The sequence below is a fragment of the Protopterus annectens genome, chromosome 6.part0 (assembly GCF_019279795.1).
Source record: "Protopterus annectens isolate FY-2018-M chromosome 6.part0, PAN1.0, whole genome shotgun sequence".
NCBI lineage: Eukaryota > Metazoa > Chordata > Ceratodontiformes > Protopteridae > Protopterus > Protopterus annectens.
Genome location: NC_056737.1, coordinates 295,945,050 through 295,966,455, shown reverse-complemented (window position 1 = coordinate 295,966,455; position 21,406 = coordinate 295,945,050). Strand labels below are relative to the sequence as shown.

Below are 21,406 nucleotides of genomic sequence, written 5' to 3'. Positions count from 1 at the left end.
TGATTTGTTTGTATACAACCATGCCATCACCTTTAAAACTAAAACACATGGTATATGCATTATATGACTGTCTGGGAATATTATCCTCAAAGATTTAGAGTAAAATATGCAGTGTGTACATGACTGCCCAAGTACAATTCCACAGATATCTTAGAGATGCATCTCTGTAATATTGGTGTCAAAGTGGTTTTATATAACATTTAGGTTTTCAGTATTATAAATGTTACAGATAATGGAAATGTTAATGTTAAAATTTCAGATAGTGTGTTCATTATCTTTAGACATAGTAGCACAATCTTATTTTATACCTGCATGTCTCAGGAGCTCTTTCTTAAAATATTAGATTATCTTATACCTCTTTGGCTACAAGTTTTTGTAGAAGGAAACAAAAGTAAAAAAAAAAAAGTGTAGACCTCTGCAAAGCGGTCTGTAATAAAGGGGTTAAGGGGTGAGAGTGCACATTCAGATGTGCAGTTTGGGATCTTTCTGGAGAGGACTAACCACTGTATTGAACATGCATTGCAGAGTTTCTGAAAGGTGATCCATATAGTCCATTAACCCAGCTTGTAAGTTAAATAGTGCCACTCCATATATAATACAACACATTGAATATTTATTTTTGCTGTGATGCTATACTATTGAAATCAGTAACAGTGTTTTACAGTTAATGATGCTGTACATGTGAACAGTTTATTTTGCTCACATTATATATGTTGATGATTTTTAACATGCACTTTGTTTTTCCATGTAGACGGACACAGCATGTGGACAGACTGTTGTAACTGGTTTTGCTTGGATAGTCGGACTGCAGATGAACCTGAGAGGACTCAAAACAGAGGCCAGTGGACAGAAGCATATGTCAATGCTGGATTCAACCCCCACCCATCAGCTGTAGAGCACACTTGTAAAGCATGTAACAGGATATTTGACAGTATTTCTAGAAAGGCAAGTAAAACAGTCAGACTGGTGAGTAAAAATGGCACTTTAATGTCTAAATGCAGAACAGTGAAATCCATTGTCTACTGAGAATGCTACTAGGTAAGTGGAATGTAAAGCAAAATTGAAGTAACAGCAACACAGTGACTACCTCTTCTTTCTAGTTCCTTTTTTATGTTAAGGTTCCTCTCAGATCATTCACTTAGCTACTGGCTTTTTCATCCTCTCTTATTCACTTGTCATTAGCTCCTAATTTTTTGTCTCTAATTCTTTATTAAATAGTCTTTTTACCTGTGTTCATTTGACTTAGTGTATTATTGAGTGCGTCTGCACCTTTTTTGGCAGTTTGTCAATATCTATTTTGTATTGTTTGTCATCAGTGTTCATATGTCAGAACAGTGTTAGTGGGGTAACTGGTAGCACACTCACCCTTGGTACAGAAGGTTGCGGTATTTCCCACACCTTGTGTATTGATCGCTGACACCGCAATGGAGCACAAGAGGATTGCTCACTTCTGACTGTTTCATCCTTCGGATGTGACGTTAAACTGAGGCTCAAACTACTTGACGTGTTAGTAGCTCAGGTGGATGTAAAAGATGGCATGGCACCTATGAAATATAGTAGGGATCCTTTACATACAAAAAATCCTCATATGTACAACATATTTAAATGTTTACAAATATTTGCAAATGTTCAAATATGTAGATATACAAATCTATTTACACGTACAGTAAACTCTCAGTTAACCGGCACCCATGGGGGTTGATAGATGCAGGATAACTGTAGTTTCTGGTTGCTTGAGAGTTACTATTAAAATAGGCCTGACAAATACTGTATCCTGTACTATCTGTTTGATTTGACATGTTCTCAGGTTGAGGAGAGATGGAATTTATTCTTCCTTTTTAAAACTCTAAAAACATAAGATGTTCATCGTGTTACACTGCTGCAGTCATTACACTTGGTTATCCTGCTGTCAGGCGGTCCCGCAGTCGGTCAGAGTTCCAAAGTCTTGGTCCGGTGTCGGTTGCTGTTGCTTCTTCCCTGACGTCAGTGCACCAGGGGTATATAATTTGGATAGATGGGGGAAGAAAGCATACACTTCTGCAACTTTAGCAGTAAGAGCTTTAAATTGGCAGTTTCACATGCTTAAGTACCAACAATATTTAATGGCTCAGTTAAAACAGAAAATGCTTGCAAACTCAGAAGCTCCTGATTGTAAAGAAATGCAGGATTTATTGCATGCAGTTGAACAGGTGGGAAAACATACTCTGCAATGTGGTTTTGATTCTTTAGAGGCCTCTTGTAGAGCCGCAGTTACAGATTCTGTGATTCGAAGACATGCTTGGTTAAAAGAACAGAGTTTACCTGATCATGTTAAGGCAAAATTATTGGATGCGCCTTTACAGCATGATGCCTTGTTAGGTGTTAAGGCAGAAAAGGTGTTAAAGAAAATGGAAGATAAGGCTAAATCTATGCAAACAGTCAAGAATTTCTTACAGGTACAGCCACCTCGATTTAGCAGAAATTGGCCAACAAAGAATTGGTCCTTTCCAGTGTCAGACAGGCCACAGAGAGGCAGATACAGATGCCCAAGAGGCAGATCTCAACCCCAAGGCTCAAACAGACAACGACAGTGGGGCACCTCAACCCCAAAAGGAGGTGAGGACAAGTCTCAACCTTACAGGAAATGGTCACAATGACTTTCCCTTTCGTACGCCAAGCACTTCCCTTTTGGAAGCCCCCTTAGGGGGAAAACTAGCACTTTTTTCTCAAAACTGGCAAACAGTCACCCAAGACAAATGGGTTCTGAATATTGTGTCTCAAGGTTACAGGGTGCACTTTCATACTTTACCAAGGCTAAAAGGAATGCCAGACCTGCCACAAAATCAATGGGCAGAGGCACAAAAACAAATTTCAGCCCTCATGGACATAAGAGCTATTCAAAAAGTACCACAACAGGAACAAGGACAAGGATTTTACTCAAGACTCTTCCTGGTCCCCAGAAAGGACAAGGCCTGGAGGCCCATACTAGACCTTTCAATTCTAAATACTTATCTGGATATTCTGAAATTCAAAATGTTGACATTACAGCAGCTTCTACCCATGCTGGGCAAGAAGGCTTGGCTTGTTACTCTGGAACTCAAAGAGGCATACCTGCATGTCCCTATCAGACAAAATTGCAGAAGATACCTCCGATTCAAAGCTGGTACAGTGCACTACCAATTATCTGCACTGCCCTTTGGCTTATCTACTGTGCCCAGGGTCTTCACAAAGTGCCTGGCACCAGTAATTGCATTTTGCAGACAAAAAGGAATTCGAATATATCCATACCTGCACAACTGCCTCATTCAAGCAGAGACAAAGGACATTCTTCTACAGCATCTGGCGTTTGTAAAAAGGTTGCTAATTTCTCTAGGGTACACAGTAAATGAAAAGAAGTCAAAACTAGTGCTCTCACAACAGATTATATTCCTGGGTGCCAGCTTAAATACAATGGCCCAGATGGCTTACCTCACGCCAGACAAACAAGTTCAACTAACTCAATATTTTCAGTTACTGGCAAAAAAGTCCCATCTCCCTGCAAGACAAATTCTGCAGGCCCTGGGATTCATGGCATCCTGCATACTACTAATACCATATGCCAGACTGCATATGAGGAAATTACAATGGTACCTAAAAAGTGTTTGGACTCAACACTCTCGCAGTTTAGAAGCAGTAATACCAATGATTCCCTGCCTACAACAGGAGTTTCGATGGTGGGCACAGGCATGTCACCTAAACGAGGGTCAGCCTTTTACCCTACCCACAGCCAGGCAGACTCTAACAACAGATGCTTCGGATTACGCCTGGGGAGCACACATGGCAGGAAAATGCATTCAGGGCAAGTGGACCACAGACCAAATGCATCTTCACATCAATCAAAAAGAGATGTTGGCTGTTCAAAATGCCCTAACAGCTTTCAAGGACCTTCTGCATCCAAGACAATTATTATTAAAGACAGACAACACCACAGTAATGTGGTACATAAACAAGCAAGGGGGCACTCATTCTTATCCCCTATGCAGGCAAGCCATGACCTTGTGGAACAGAGCTCTAACTTATCAAGTTCACCTGCAGGCACAATTCCTGCCAGGAAAGAAAAATACTCTGGCAGACGATCTAAGCAGAAATATCATGGACCCTCATGAATGGAAATTGAGTCCACAAATCTTCAGTATGGTAACGCAAAAATGGGGATGCCTAGACATAGATCTTTTTGCCTCCCCACTGAATTGCCAACTACAAAAATTCTGCACAAGGACTTATCACAAACAAGCATGGAAAGTGGATGCTCTTTTGTTCAGCTGGAAAAACCTAAAAGTTTATGCCTTCCCGCCACTGCCTCTCCTTTTAAAGGTACTCCTAAAAGCCAGACAAGAAAAAACACAGATGATCCTGATTGCTCCAGACTGGCCACACCAGCACTGGCACCCTATCTTAAGGAACATAGCTCAAGGCCTACCATGGATTTTGCCTCAAATTCCACACCTTCTGACTCAACAAAACAATCAGATCCTGCACGGTCAGCTCAAAACCCTAAACCTGGCCGCATGGCAGATTCATTAGTCAAACAGTCAACACCTCTCTCTAAAGCTGTTATGGATGTCATTTTGGAGGCCATGAGGCCTAGCACCAGGAAAGCTTACTCAGAAAAATGGAAGAGATTCTGCGCCTGGAACCAGGCTCAAAGCCTTGACCCTCTTGTTCCAAACATTCCTCAGATTTTACAATACTTAACTGAGATGCTGGACAGAGGCCTATCCTTCTCATCAATTAAGATCCACACCTCTGCCATTTCAGCACATTACAACATGGATCCTCCTTTATTCTCTCATCCCTTGCTAAAGCAGTACCTCAGAGGGGCTAAAAACATAAGACCGTCTCGGAGAGGACCAACACCAACTTGGGACCTCAATTTTATTTTGGAAAAACTAACCCTGCCACCTTTTGAGCCAGTCAATACAGCCGAACTAATATTTTTTATCATAGAAAACAGCTCTGCTCCTGGCAGTAACTTCAGCATGAAGAGTCTCAGACTTACAGGCATTAATGGCAGTGGAACATTTTATAATTTTTTCATCAGGACAGGGTTCCTTTAACGATAAACCCTACCTTTATACCAAAGGTGGTATCTAGTGTGGCTCTTAACCAAACCATCCATTTGCCAACTTTTTATCCAAACCCCCAGAATAAAGGGGAGAAACTTCTGCATTCTTTGGACATACACAGGCAGCTATGCTTCTACTTGGACAAAACAAAAGCTTTCAGGAAAACTGAGCAACTGTTATATGCTGCAGGATCACAGGGCAAGACTATCTCAAAGCAGACTATATCCAAATGGATAGGACACTGTATTTATTACTGCTACACACAGCATGGAAAATCAGTCCCAAATAACATTAGGCCACATTCCACCAGGACAACAGCCACTTCAACAGCCTTTCTCAGAGGAGTACCTACCAAGGAAATTTTGGAGGATGCAACTTGGAGTTCAGTGCACACCTTTACCAAGCATTACCACCTGCCTCTTTACTCTAAATCCAGAGTAGGATTTGCCACTGCAGTTCTGCAGGGCATCATAGCCAATCCTAACTCTTTATAGACCAGCCACCCAACCTTAGCTTTGGGATTCTACCCAAATGTAATGACTGCAGCAGTGTAACACGAACCTAGTACAGTTTTGTACCTACCATAAATGTAGATGTTCGAGTGTTCACACTTCTGCAGTCCAGGTTACCCTCCCTCTATCCCCTCTGAACTAGCTGGACTTATCTATACCTTTTTATCCTATACAACCTTTGTGGTGTATTGGCTTGTAACTGAAGGTATTGTTTTTATTTCATATGTATATTTTTTATTAGCAATATGTATTGATTACCGACTTGGGGGCACCTGACATCTGGGGCAAGAAAAACTGAAGAAAATGGCATTGGATGCATCTTATATATACCCCCTGGCACACTGACGTCATGGAAGAAGCGACAGCAACTGATGCCGGACCAAGACTTTGGAACTCTGGCCGACTGCGGGACAGCCTGATGGCAGGATAAGCAAGTGTAATGACTGCAGCAGTGTGAACACTCGAACACCTACATTTATGGTAGGTACCAAGCTGTACTGTATGTTTCTGCGGGGGGGGGGGGGGGTTCAGAAAGTGCAACACATGAAAATTGTACTGTATTTCTTAAATTTTTTTCCCTGGTTGCTTGAGTTCTGGTTAACTGACAGATTACTGTATTCATATTGGTAACATTTTATTTATTTTATACATTCTATTTTACTCTTTTTAACCATACTCCAACAGTTATCATGTTTGCATTTATACAATTTGCTGCTATTATAGGATCATAGGAAGTTAGTAAGCTAATGGTCCTAGGGCCCTTACAAGCCTAGCCAAATTTTACCCTTATTTTCATGATCAGCATCTATTGCCCCCGTCCAGTATGTACACAGGTGGAACCCCTGAGGTGAATTTATGGTTACCCATCTAATCGTCCAGACTGTATTTGAAGAGGACCAGTGAGGTGCTGTGGTTGACATGAAGTGGGAATCTGTTCCAAAAGTGTGGTAACCTCTGGGAGACAAATCTGTCCCTCCAGCATGTTCTATTAATGTCACATACCAGGTTAAGGTCTGTAGAGCAAGTAACGTGTGTACCATTTGACTTGCAAATGTGCAGCATTTCTAATAAAGGAAGGTCAGAGATTGCCTGTATGCAAGACAGAGATCACCTCTCAGTAGTCTGTATGAAACAGAATAAACTGACAGAGATTTCAGATGATCCGGATAGGACAGATGCTGAAGATCTTGGATTTTCCTTGTGAGGAGCCTTTCTGGTCTCTCCAGTTGCTTCAGGTGTTTGGAAAGGTACATACCAAAAGGGGCATTGTATTCAATTATTGGCCTGCTGAGGGAAGAGTACAGCGAGGTTATAACTTCTTTTTTCTGGAGGCAATGCCCATGAGCAGTGTACACTGCCCTTCTTACCACTGTGGAGACATGGTCATCAAAGGTAAGGTTGCTGTCAACCTGTGAGCCCAGGTCTCTCACCACTGAGTGCGTACTTAGGGTGTTGCTGTTGATGTGGTAGTTAGGAATATCGCTCTTAGCGAAAGGGATGATAATACATTTTTTTGCATTGAGTTTAAGGCCGTGACATTGGCACCAGTCCTTTGTTTGTGTAAGACCCTGTTGTAGGATGTTGAGATTATTTGAAGATTATATGACCACTCCCAGTTTACAGTCATCAGCAAACTCTGTCAGCCACAGACCTTTAGATGTTCATCGTGTTTCACTGTTGCAGTCATTACTCTTGGGTTATCCTGCTGGCAGGCTACCCTCAGTCGGCCAGAATTCCAAAGTCTAGGTCCGGCGTCGGTTGCTGTCGCCTCTTCCTTGATGTCAGTGTGCCAGGGGTATAAAAGATGCAGCTGACGCCATTTTCTTCAGTCTTTCTTGCCGTGCGGTGCCCGAAGCAAAAGCAGTTCGCAAGTGCCGGTTGGCCGACTCCTGAGATTTTCAAATCCGAATTTCAGAACCGAAGTCTTCATTAAAGCTAAGTACCCCATTGGGGAAAATTTTTTTTTGCTCCAGACCGATGTCAGAATTGTATTTCTTCTGGGAAGCAAATACCTCATAAGGATTTTCACTCTTACTCTATTCCTTGCCTAGGCCCTGATCACAATGTTGCTAGCTGTCGGTTTTGTGCTAGATTTAACCAACGCACTATTAAGCATCGGTTCGATTTTGCATTTCATTACTTTGGCCGAAGATTTAATTATATAATGCCATCGGAACAGCCGACAACTGGAGTTTACAAAAAACACAAGGACAAGGATAGGCATCCGAGGTCCAAAACTGATGACAAAGCCTCTACTAGGCCAGTCGCCGGTTCGCTGGTTCTCAGTGAGGTGCTTTTGTAGCCCCTGGCGCCTGCTACTGACTCCCACGTGGAGTCGACTGGGCCTCTAGAAACTCAAGTTATTGGACACTTGGAAATTACTCCCTCAGATGGGTCCAGAGCCGCTGAGCAGGCATCGGCTTCTGAGGGTGTCTTCAGACCTACACAACTATATATATTAAGCCATCTTCAGCTTCAAAGACTAAAGCAGCTCTAAAGACAAAGAAACAAGTACAGCATTCTCCTACTCAGACTTCCATGCCTAAAAAACAGATGCTCAAAATGGCCGAAGACCTGATTTCTTTGATCAGGGGCTCCCATTCCCATCCTGCTAAGAGGCCTAGGCAAGAGATAGACTATGATTCTTCTGATCAGGTATCTATTTCCTCTGATTCCTCTTCTGAACAGGATTACTCCATGCTTCCCTATGAGGATTCTGATGCTGAAGAATCCATTCCTTCAGCCTCTCCTCCTGAGGACTATTCCTTTGGGGAAACACTGCATACTATGAGGGAGCATTTCCACTGGGAGAGCCAAGATTATTCTGAATCTAAGAAAAGGCTCAGAGACTTTCTGCTTCTTCCTCAGCACAGATCCCTTGCTATTCCACCTATTCTAGACATTGTAGATGATGTATTTTCAGAGTCCGGTCTGTCCCCTGACTCTTTACCCCCTGCTAAGCCAGACCGATACTACAGGGTCCCGGATTCTCATAAATTCCTATATAAAACCCCCCCTACTGACCCAGAAACTATTTCTCAGGGTCCCAAGGGGGTTAAAGCTTCCACTGCAGAAAAAAACCCTGTCTCCTCTGATGGGGATTCTAGGGCTCTAGACAGATGGGGGGAAAAAAAAGTTTACACTTCTGCCACCCTGGCTGTAAGGGCTTTAAATTGTCAATTTCATATGCTTAAATATCAGCAATATTTAATGTCACTACTTAAACAGAAAATGTTGACAAATACTGAATGTTCAGAGAACAAGGAATTGCAGGATTTATTGCATGCAATTGAACAAGTGGGAAAGCATACTTTGCAATGTGGCTATGATTCACTGGAGGCCTCTTGCAGGGCCGCTGTTACAAGTTCTGTTATTAGAAGGCATGCTTGGTTAAAGGAACAGAATCTGCCTGATCATGTTAAAGCAAAATTATTAGATGCACCATTACAGCATGATACTTTGTTTGGTACTAAAGCAGAAGAGGTGTTGAAAAAAATGGAGGATAAAGCAAAATCCATGCAGACAGTCAAGGATTTCTTACAGGTACAGCCACCCAGGTTTAGCAGGAACTGGCATTCTAAAAATTGGTCCTTTCCAGTCTCAGACAGACCTCAAAGAGGCAGATACAGGTATCCCAGAGGCAGATCTCAGCCCCAAGGCTCATACAGGCCTAAACAATGGGGTGCTCTTACCTCCAAAAGTGGAGAAGACAAATGACAACCTTACAGGAAACAGTCCCAATGACTTTCCTTTACCAGTTCCAAGCAGTTTTCTTTTGACAGCCCCCTTAGGGGGGAAACTAGCACCTTTTTCATCAAATTAGCAAATGGTTACCCAAGACAAATGGGTCCTGAACATAGTGTCCCAAGGCTACAGGTTCCATTTTCACACCCTACCAAGATCAAAGGGCATGCCAGACCTGACACACAATCAGTGGGCAGAGGCACAAAAACAAATTACAGCCCTCATGGACATAAGGGGCCATTCAGCAAGTACCACAACAAGAGCAGGGGCAAGGATTTTACTCCAGACTTTTCCTAGTACCCAGGAAGGACAAAACCTGGAGACCAATTCTGGACCTGTCTATACTTAATACATTTCTGGAAGTTCCAAAATTCAAGATGTTGACTCTACAGCAGCTACTACCTATGCTGGGCAAGAGGGCTTGGCTTGTAACTTTGGACCTAAAAGAGGCATACCTGCATGTCCCAATCAGACAATCTTGCAGAAGATACCTCATATTCATAGCTGGCTCAATGCATTACCAATTCTCTGCACTGCCCTTTGGCTTATCTACTGCACCCAGGGTCTTCACAAAATGCCTGGCACCAGTAATTGCGTTTTGCAGACAAAAAGGAATTCAAATATATCCCTACTTGGACAACTGCCTAATTCAAGCAGAGAACAAAGACACTCTTCTAAAGCATCTGGTGTTTGTAAAAAGATTACTAATTGGTCTAGGGTACACAGTAAATGAAAAGAAGTCAAAACTAATGCCCTCGCAAGAGATAATATTCCTGGGTGCAAGCTTAAATACAACTGCCCAGATGGCTTATCTCACGCCAGACAAGCAAAAACAACTGACTACTTACTTCAAGAAATTGGCAACAAAACCCCACTTATCTGCAAGGAAAATCCTGCAGGCCTTGGGGTTCATGGCATCCTGCATTCTACTAATTCCATATGCCAGACTGCATATGAGGAAACTACAGTGGTATCTGAAAAGTGTTTGGACACAGCATTGCCACAGCCTGGAGACAGTAATTGCACTCATTCCCTGCCTACAACAGGAGTTTCGATGGTGGGCAGAAGTCTGTCACCAAAACAAGGGTCTGCCATGCAGTTTACCCACAGCCAGACAGACACTGACAACGGTGCATCAGATTATGCCTGGGGGGCCCATATGGCAGGAAAATGTATTCTGGGCACATAGCCTGCAAACCAGATGCATCTTCACATCAATCAAAAAGAGATGCTAGCTGTTCAAAATGCCCTGACAGCTTTCAAGGACCTGCTTCATCCAGGACAGTTACTGATGAAGACAGACAACACTATGGTCATGTGGTACATAAACAAGCAGGGAGGTACATATTCCTACCCCCTCTGCAGACAAGCAATGACCTAATGGGACACAGCATTGGCTTTTCACGTTCACCTGCAAGCACATTCCTGCCAGGAAAAACAAATGCTCTGGCAGACGAACTAAGCAGAAACCTCATGGATCCCCACGAATGGAAACTGGATCCACAAGTCTTCAGCATGATAATAAGGAAATGGGGATGCCCAGACATAGATCTATTTGCCTCCCCTCACAACTGTCAATTGCAGAGATTTTGCACAAGGATTTATCACAAGCAAGCATGGAAAGAGGACGCCCTTTCATTCAGCTGGAAAAATCTAACAGTATATGCTTTTCCCCCACTGCCTCTCCTTCCCAGAGTACTCCTAAAGGTCAGACAAGAGAAGCCAAAAATTATTCTGATTGCACCAGACTGGCCACGCCAGTACCCAATCCTAAAGAGCTTATCTCAAGGTCCAGCATGGATATTGCCTCAAACTTCTCACTTGCTGACCCAACAAAACAATCGGATCCTGCACAGCCAACTCGGGACCTTAAATCTGGCAGCATGGCGAATAATGTAGCCATTCAGAACACTCCTCTTTCAAAAGCTGTTATGGATGTTATCTTGGAGGCCAGGAGGCCCATTACCAGAAAATCTTATGCAGAAAAATGGAAGCGATTCTGCGCTTGGAACCAGGAACAAGGCATTGACACGTCTGTACCAAATATTCCTCAGATTTTACAATACCTAACTGAGAAGCTGAACAAAGGCCTTTCTTTCTCATCAATTAAGATTCATGCCTCTGCCATTTCAGAACATTACAATACAGAACCACCTATCTTTTCTCATCCTTTAATAAGGCATCACCTCAGAGGGGCCAAAAACATTAGGCCTCCAAGGAGAGCACCAATTCTGGCCTGGGACCTAAATTATGTTTTGGAAAAACTCACACTGCCTCCTTTTGAGCCAGCATCAACAGCAGATATAAAATTCTTATCCTGGAAAACAGCTCTGCTCCTAACCATAATCTCTGCAAGGCGAGTCTCGGAGTTACATGCACTCATGGCTGTGGAACCTTTCATCATTTTTCATCCAGACAGGGTTTCTCTGAGGACAAACCCCACATTTATGCCTAAGGTGGTGTCCAATGTGGCCCTCAACCAAACTGTTCACTTGCCTACCTTTTACACAAATCCACAGAACAAGGGTGAGAAAATTCTGCATTCTTTCGACATACACAGGCAGTTGCACTTCTACTTGGATAGAACTAAAGCTTTCAGAAAGACTGAGCAACTTTGTGTCATATGCTGCAGGATCACAAGGAAAGGCTATCTCAAAACAGACCATTTCTAAATGGATAGGCCATTGCATCCGTTTCTGCTATTTTCAACATGGCAAATCAGTGCCTAAGGGCATTAGGCCTCATTCCACCAGAGCAGCAGCCACTTCAGCAGCCTTCATCAGAGGAGTACCAACCAAAGAAATCTTAGAGGCTGCAACTTAGAGTTCAGTGCGCACCTTTACAAAGCACTACCACTTGCCTCTCTACTCTAAGTCCAGAGCAGTTCTGCAGGGCCTCATAGCCTCTCCTAATCCTATTTAGCCCAGCCACCCATCCTCAGCTTTGGGATTCTACCAAAGAGTAATGACTGCAACAGTGAAACATGATGAACATAGTACAGTTGTGTACCTACCACAAATGTAGATGTTAGAGTGTATTCACTGTTGCAGTCCAGGTTACCCACCCACCATCCCTCTTCTCTTTGCTGGGACTTATCTGCACTTCTCTATCCTATACAACCTTTTTGGTGTATTTGCTTGTAGATAAAGGAAATGTTATTTTTGTGCATGCATTTCTTATTGGCATATTTTTCAGCCTACCTATTTGGGTCACCTGACATCTGGGGCAAGAAAAACTGAAGAAAATGGCGTCGGCGACATCTTTTATACCCCTGGCGCACTGACGTCAGGGAAGAGGCGACAGCAACCGACGCTGGACCTAAACTTTGGAATTCTGTCCGACTGAGGGTAGCCTGCCAGCAGGATAACCCAAGAGTAATGACTGCAACAGTGAATACACTCAAACATCTATATTTATGGTAGGTACACAACTGTACTTTTTGCTTGTACTTGAGAGAAATAGATTCCAAACACTAGAGGTCCCAGGACTGATCCTGTTGGAGGTGGATTGCCCTGTTTTGACTATGTTCTATAAGTGAGTCAGCGACTCATGTAACGATATAAGGGTTGATACCTAGCTGGGTGAGTTTGTCAGTGATGCCTGAGTTGGGGGATAGTGTCAAAAACCTTGGCTAAGTCTAGGTGGGCTGTATGCACAGATTTCCCATAATCCAGGGCCTTGGTGACCATCTTCAAGAAGTCCACCAGGTTTAATAGGCATGATCTCCCTTTGACAAATCCAAACTGAGTAGGGTCAAGTGTGTGGAGATTACCTATATCTTTGTTGATAGGGCCCATGATGATTTGCTCCATGGCCTTGCAGATGAGGCTAGTTGGGCTAATAGGTTCCTGGGGTCAGTGGAAGTGCCAGCTTTGTGCGTGGGAATAATGGTGGCCGTTTTCAGTTCAGCTGGGATGAAGCCGATGCTTAGGGTCTATATTATTTCCTCGAAGAAGCGTTGCATCAAACGCCGCTTCATCGACCCTAAAACCATGAACTTTCAAAATATCTAACCTCCACATAAGTGATTTCTTTCCCTTGGAAAGAAATCGCTTGCCCTACAAACACTAACAAATAGCCACAAACACTACAAAGTAGGGGGTTCGCCCCCACACCCCCCACTGTGGAGGGCTGTGCCCCTCACACCCCCCCCAACTAAATATACTAACTCCGAGGTCACACTACAGTGGGGAAAACGGCAAACTAATGAGGATGGCCAAGCGATTTCTTTCCCAAGGAAAGAAATCGCTTGTGTAGGTGTTCGATATTTTCAAATTTCGTGGTTTCTTTGAGGAAGTAGCAAGCTGATGCTTAAACTATGATTGAAAAGAATACTCAATAGTGTTGCTAATTCTTGTTGGAGCCGATGTAGGATGCAGCCTGGGATGTTATCAGGTCCCATAGTTGCTGTGTTTTTGGCCTTTAGAGAGGGCATCTATGACCTGTTCTTTAGAGATACAAGGTAGGAACGGGTGGTAGGGATTTCATGGGCTACGTGTGGTTAGGACAGGGGAGTGAAGTTTTCACAGAACCTGTCTGTCAGCAGGTTGGCTATGCCCACAGGCTCAGTATGTGTGGTATCATTAACTACCAGTTCTGGGCCTTTCCTTTTAGGTTACAGATGTAACTATAGAACGCCTTATGGTTATCCTCAGTTGAGAAAGCTAATTTATCTTCGTAGTTTGCTTTGGAGAACTTCACGTGAAGTCTTATTTGCTTATTTAAGCTGAGGAGGGAGTGTTTCCAGTTTAGGGCTCACTCCCTCTTACTCTTAGACAGCAATTTCTTCCTCTTATTTTGAAGCCTGTTAATGGCAGTTGTCCATCAGGCAGGTTTGCTGTTCCGTGAGGAGCTTGTTTGGTCCTATTAGGTATGGCTGAGTTAATGAAGTTATACAAGTATTTGTATGAAGCATTGGTGTAGAACTCTGCATAGTTGCCAGTTCCATCTGAGGGAGGAGGTGCAGTGAAGCTGTTTATACCATCCCATCAGAGGTTATAGTCTGCTCTGGAGAAGTTTTTTAGTTTAGTTGCTGCTGGGGGGGGTAGGTGTGATGATTACTTCGAATTAGACTGATTTCTGTTCAGATCTCACCAAGGAAGATCTCAGTGGGGTGCTACAGTGGTCCCCATATTTGGTAAGCACCAGAGATACAGGATTTTGGCACCTTTGTGGGGGATGTCAACCAGCTGGTCCAGGGCATTAGAGTTAATAAAGTTGAGGAACCTTTGGGCAAGTGAGTTTGAGCATGAGTAATTTACCCACTCTGTGGATGGGTAGTTAAAGTTGCCCAAAACCATTGTGTTCGGATGTGTCTTGATAGACTCAGGTAGATTCAAATACGCAGAGTGAGTATCCTGATTCATGGAGAGGGGAGTCCTGTAGTGGGCAATGACTTCAATAGGATTAGCTACCAACAGTTAATTGCAGCTGAAGTATATCCAGGGAATCATACCGTTTAATCAGTCTGGAGGTTTATTTATCTTTAATGAATATTGGTACACTGCCTTCTTTAGTTTTCACGCCTTCAGTTTGTGGTCTGAATGTGTGGAAGGAGGTGTAACCCAGTATGGCTGGGGTGCTCTCCACAGCCTTGAACCAGATCTCCGTGACTGCACAGAGGTCTGCATCTTCCATGGTGAGGACTGCTTACAATGAGTGCAGTTTCTTGTTAAGACTCATAGCCTTTATCAGCATAACCTTAAGGTTGTTATTAGATGGGAGTTTTTACACTGGGAATTTTGTCCTTGAGAGACAGCCTAAAAAAGGCACTGTGGGGGTGGCAAGAACCTTAGCCAGTAGTCAAAATCCCAGGGGTGACAGATTAAGACCATCTCTGGCAAAGCATCGAGGTCTGTTGATCATGTCATCCCAGACTGATAGATACTGGATCCCCTTAGAATGACACCAGAAACTAAGCCAATTATTGAAGTCAGTCATTTTTTTTATTTGTACTGAGGCATCATCCTAGGTGAAGGTAAAATGCTGCTTAAGGCTAGGGACATACCTGCCTGAGACAAACAGTCTGAGAGCTCAGTCATGTATCTGTTCGTATAGTCCAGAGAGGTACATCTCAAGTCATTCACACCAACATGGACTATGACGAGTCATAACGGTACCATTTGTTGATAAACTTGAGTGCATGCGTGATATAGCAGATTCTGGCACCTGACAGACAACTGACCATGACCTTTTTCTTATCCAGCCTGGTGAGAGGGGCATCTGTGTGTCTCACGATGGAATCACCTATGACTAATATGTTTGGTTTTGTGTTTTGGCTTAAGGGCTTGACAGGTGAGACACCGGTACGTAAGCTATTATGTGCATTGTGTTCTGCAGAGGAAGTATTGTGTGTGGCGTGCTTGTTTGTTTCTCATCTTTTTTATTTATCCACTTTAACACTTTGTACAAATTTAATGAAGCAGCATATACCGCTGGATTAATTAATCCTAACCCTTCTTCCTCTTTATTTACATACAAAACTCCTGTTTTACTGGGTTTAATCTAGAACCCCTTATAAATGAAAAAAAAAAAACCTCCAATAATTCCTTTTCAAATACTGTTGGTGACATAAATACACTTGCTAAGTATGCTAATTTTCCCCATCAGTACTGAATTTATTAAATAAGCCTTTTTCTGTATGATAATTTATATGTTCTCCATATAAGACAAGTTTGTTTTATTTTTCTATTTGAATTCTGCTTGCATCTTTATTCCCAAATTTTATACCAAAGACAAAAAATTTAATTCATTGTAAAATATATACCCTCATCTTTACTACTTCACTTAAATCATTGTTTTTCTATTTATTTAAAGCCATCCTGTCATATCTAGACACTTGTTTGTGCAGATTACTTGTTTTAGCCAAATTTTGTTTTTGCAGTTGTTATAATGTCATCTGTATATGTTAACAGAGCTGGAATTCTTACCCCTTCAGGTGTTAAATACTCCACCTTCTTAATTTTGTAATTTATTTCACATAGTATCAAATTCTTAACTAATGCAAAGAGCATACAACTCATTGGACGTCCTTGCCTTGCACCACTGTTCATTTGTACCTCTTGGCTTAACCAGCCATTTACAAGTATATTTACTAATTATGATTGTACACTGACAGCAGAATTTCCTAACTTTCTCGATTATACTATAGTATTTCATTATTAACCGTAAGATTTCATGCCCAGTTGTATCAAATGCCTTAAGGTCTCCTATCATGATTTTCACTTCTGTTCATAATATCATCCACAATTTCTCTGTCATTAATTCTTGACAACCCTGTCCCTTTATACTATATATACTACTTTCCATAGTATTTTCCATTTTAGTTTCAAATCTCTTTTGTATTTTCTTAAAGATCTTATAATTATTATTCAATACTGTTGATCTCCAGTTTTATTGTCTTCTGTCTTCCTTCTTCCAAGTGAATTTAAGTATTCCACTTCATAATTATTTATACACAAAAACCTTCATTTAACCATTCATTCAAAATCTTTAAAAAATTTAATTACTTGTATACAATTGTTATGATATTTCTCTTATATGTTAAAACAATAAACCTGTTTTGAAAAAAAAAAAAATCTTTAAAAAAAATATATATGTTTTTGCCAGTTCTTCAAATTTTTAAACATTTCATACCCTATTCCATCTGGTCCTATGGACGAATCTATATTTAGTTGTGCCAGTACTTTATCTAGCTCATTTAAAGAAATCTCCTTTTCCAAGTCTTATGTTTCTGTTAACATTTTTACTACCTTCCTTTTTTCTTTAAACATTTCTTGTGCACATTGTAGTACACTATTCATACTATTTTTTCCTGAACTCTTTCCATTTCCTTTTACAGTTTTTCTGTCATTACACTACCATCTTCCTTTACTAATCTGCTTAAGTAACTTGATACGTATTTTTCCTTGTAAAAATATCTTTGTTGATATAACAATTCTTGTATCGTTTCTTTTTCTTTGGAAGACTTGCAACATGATAGAAAATACTTTGACAATGCATCCCTTTATGATCTTTTATATTTTTCTTTCTCTACTTTTCTCAGATATTGCCACTGTAAAAACATTTTTTTATATTTTCCTTAAATGTCATTCACCCTTCAGACCAGTTTTTATAAAATGTTCTCTTGGTAATATGATCCTTCCGTAACGGTTACTAGTCTGTTTCCTTCATTCCATGCTTTATTTATCCTTTTTTTTCTATATTCCTTGTTTTCCTTTAACTTTAGCCATATTGCAAGATTAGCAGAAAACTAACTAAACCTTCTGATACTATAAAATAATTTTATTTATTTATTTTATTTTACATTTGTTTACCCGGATGGTTCGACTGGGACAGTACCCATTTTCAGCGGAAGCCCAGGGAGAAAAACTCCAGCCAAAGCTTACATCCAAAATCATCACATAAAGTAATAGAAATTATAGACAAAAAATGAGTGTCAACACATTTACAAGATAAAAATGTAAAAACAAAAATATATACATAGTATCAAATAGAACAACATTTAAAAAAATTGAATATAGAAAAATATATGGTTGAACTTATATATGTGGAGGAACATAACATTAGGAAATTAAGTAGGGAGAATCACTTGGGCAAAGTAGTGCATAGTTAGTAATACTTCTGTGGTGAGAGTTGCAGCTATTAGTAATTACTTATAGAGGAGTAGTGTTGTTGGAAGGGATATGTTAACAGAGTTAGTACATACAACCAAATTGTATAAGTAATTCTAAGTTAATAATTAACCTGGAGTGTTACATGTGCAAAGCCAGGATTCAAATAAGTGTCTTTTGAGAGATATTTCATAGTTTCATAGTTTCATAGTATAGTACTAGGCTATCTGCCCTAGGGCATTTGTAAGCCTAGCCATAGTGATGTGGCTTTTGCCACCCCATGAAGTGGTACAAAAATGTACAGAATAAAATTAGAATACTGTGCCTCTGTCTAGTAGTGACACAGTGAAGCTCCCCTTATATAATAGAATTAGTTTACTGTGTCCCTGTCTAGCAGTGACACAGATGTGATCCCTGGGGTAAACGTACGATCTCCCATCCACTCATCAAGATTTCTCTTGAAGAGAGTCAGTGAGGGGCTCTGCCTAATATGAACTGGGATCCTGTTCCAAAGCATGGGAAGCCTCTGGGTTATGAATCTATCCCTCCAGCATGTCCTATTCATACTTGTGCCGAGGTTTAAGTTTTTAGCTCTCGTGGTCCTGATGGATTTGGATCTTTTGAGGTGGAGCTTGTCCATCAGATCCTGATTGGACATGGCCTTGTACGTCAGGCAGAGATCACCTCTGAACAGGCGGTATGCTACTGAATAGAGCTGAAGTTTCTTTAGTCTGGCAGAATAAGACATATGTTGGAGACCCTTGATCTTCTTGGTGAGGTACTTCTGTGGTCTCTCCAGCTGTTGCAAATGCCGGGTGAGGTACATACCAAATGGGGCATTGTACTCAATCATGGGTCTGATGAGGGAGAAGTATAGGGGTACAATGGCATCCCTGGATCTGGATGTGAATCCCTTCATGATGAGGTGTGCAAGGTAGAATGTTTTTCTAACCACTTTGGCAACGTGGGTGTCAAATGAGAGGTTGCTGTCGACTTGGGTCCCTAGGTCTCTGATTACTTTTTCCGTGCTCAGTGGGTTGCTGTTTATGTGATAATTTGTGGGTACTTTGTTTTTCCCAAAGGGGATGACTGTACATTTTTTGGCATTTAGTTTAAGGCCGTGACTCCAGCACCAGTTGTCTGTTTCTGTGAGGCCTTTTTGTAGGATGTATGTGTCCGCTGGTGTATCGACTATGGCGCCTAGTTTGCAGCCATCTGCGAACTTTGTCAGCCACAACCCTCCCACGTTTGCTTTAACATCTGAGAAATAAATGCTGAACAAGAGGGGTCCCAGGACAGATCCCTGTGGGACACCACTTGTGACTGGCTTTGAGTCTGACATTGCTCCAGCGATTTTAACTTTAGGGGTTCTGTCCTTTAGCCAGTTTGCAACCCATCTGGTGACATAAGGGTTTACGTTTAAGCTGTTGAGCTTATCTATGATGCCTGAGTGGGGTATTGTGTTGAAGGCCTTAGCCAAGTCCAGGTAGGCTGTATGGACTGCTTTGCCCTCATCAATGGCTCTAGTGACTGTTTCGAAAAAGTCAACCAGGTTCAAAAGGCAGGATCTGCCCTTTACAAAGCCGAACTGGGTGGGGTCAAGTGTCTGTAGGTCCCCTATGTCTCTGTTTGGGTCTACTTTGAAAGACCGACACGCCAGTTCGCCGACACACAAATCACCGAGACCAGATAACCGACAACACACAAAACAGACAACGCAAAACACCGAACACCATTACACCGACACACCGAACGTAAACAACACATTACACTACATAGCATAGCCACTAGCCCTAACCCAAACCCTAACCCTAAGGTCCGACACTATCGCACACTCACCCTACCTGCACCCTAACCCTAACTCACTTAACCCACCCCTAACCCCAAGGTCCGACACTATCGCACACTTCACCTACCTGCACCCTAACCCTAACTTACTTAACCCACCCCTAACCCCAAGGTCCGACACTATCGCACACTTCACCTACCTGCACCCTAACCCTAACTCACTTAACCCACCCAAAAACATAAAGCCCGTCACTATCGCACACACACCCTACCCGCACTCTAAACCTAACTCACTTAACCCGTCCCTAAACTACAGTCCCTCACTATCACACACTTAAATTACCCGAACCCTAACTCCGACACTAACCCACACTCACCTTTCCCACAGCCTAACCCAAAATCCCACAATATCGCACACTTACCTGATTGCTCCTAACTCCGTCACTGTCGCACACTTACCGAGTCGCGATCACACATTACCCTTGTCGGTCTTTCCGCTGTCGGCAAATCACCCTTTCGATAAACTTACCTGTCGGTCGTTTGGTCTTCGTTTTCCGCATGTCGGGGAATCGTCGGTTCGGTCTTTTAAAGTAGACCCCTCTGTTTATGAGTTCCATAATGATTCTTTCCATAGCTTTGCAGACCAGGCTGGTTAAGCTTATGGGGCGGTAGTTTCCAGGGTCTGTAGAGGTACCCCCCTTTGTGGAGTGGGACCACTGTTGCTGTACGCCACTGTTCAGGTACATATCCTGAAGTAAGGCTAAGGTTAAATAGCATTTTTATGTGTGGGTTTAGCTCCTCTTGGAGTTCACGTAACACGCAACCCGGGATATCGTCAGGTCCCATTGATGCTGTGATGTTCATCGTGCATACAGCTGCAGTCATAACAGATGGGTTCTCTTGCCGTCAGGCGGGTCCTCGGTCTGCCGAATTCCAAAGTCTAGGTCCGGCGTCGGTTGTCGTCGCTTCTTCCTGACGTCAGTGCGCCAGGGGTGTAAAAGAACCAGCCAACGCCATTTTCTTCAGTCTTTCTTGCCGCGCGGTGCCCGAAGCAGAAGCAGTTCGCAAGTGCCGGTCGGCCAGCTCCTGAAATTACAAAAATTTTGCAACCGAAGTCTTCTTGAAAGCCAAGTACCCGTTAGAAACTTTTCTTGCCTCAGACCGATGTCAGACAAAGTTAATAATTGTATTTCTTGTGGGAAGCAAATACCACGTAAGGAATTTCATTCCCCCTGCATTCCTTGCTTAGGCCCAGACCACGACGTCTCGGTCTGTCGTTTTTGTGCTACATTCAACAAACGCACCATTAAGCGTCGGGCGGAGTTCGCCCAGCACTATTTTGGTAAAAAATTTAACTATATTATGTCATCGGATACTCCGACTCCAGTTTTGTTTAAAAAATGCAAAGATAAGGACCGACACATGAGGTCCGCGGCCTCTACCGACACCACGCCAAAGGCGACTACAGGTGGTCCGGTTCTCAGCGAGGCGCCTACGCAGCCCCTGCCTACCGACGACACTTCATTGGTGGTGTTTTCTGTGCCCGAGGTCGCAGGCTCCTCGGTCCACACCCCGACTACAGATACCGAAGCCACTCTTGGTGGTGAATCTCAAAATGTAGACAGGTCCACCTCCTCTCAAGGTGTCTTCAGACCTTCCTCTTCTT

The 21,406-nt window shown here is 42.4% G+C and overlaps 1 protein-coding gene across 2 annotated transcripts in view; it reads left to right on the top strand.

Annotated features, from left to right (window-relative positions):
- Positions 1-741: 741 nt before the first annotated feature.
- RFFL (ring finger and FYVE like domain containing E3 ubiquitin protein ligase) overlaps positions 742-21,406 on the top strand; it is a 692,085-nt gene continuing 671,420 nt past the window's right edge. For both annotated transcript variants that reach the window (XM_044074048.1, XM_044074047.1), the window contains exon 1: positions 742-945. In XM_044074048.1, the coding sequence (XP_043929983.1) occupies positions 763-945 (183 nt within the window). In that variant the 5' untranslated portion in view covers positions 742-762. The remainder of the gene's footprint in view (positions 946-21,406) is intronic.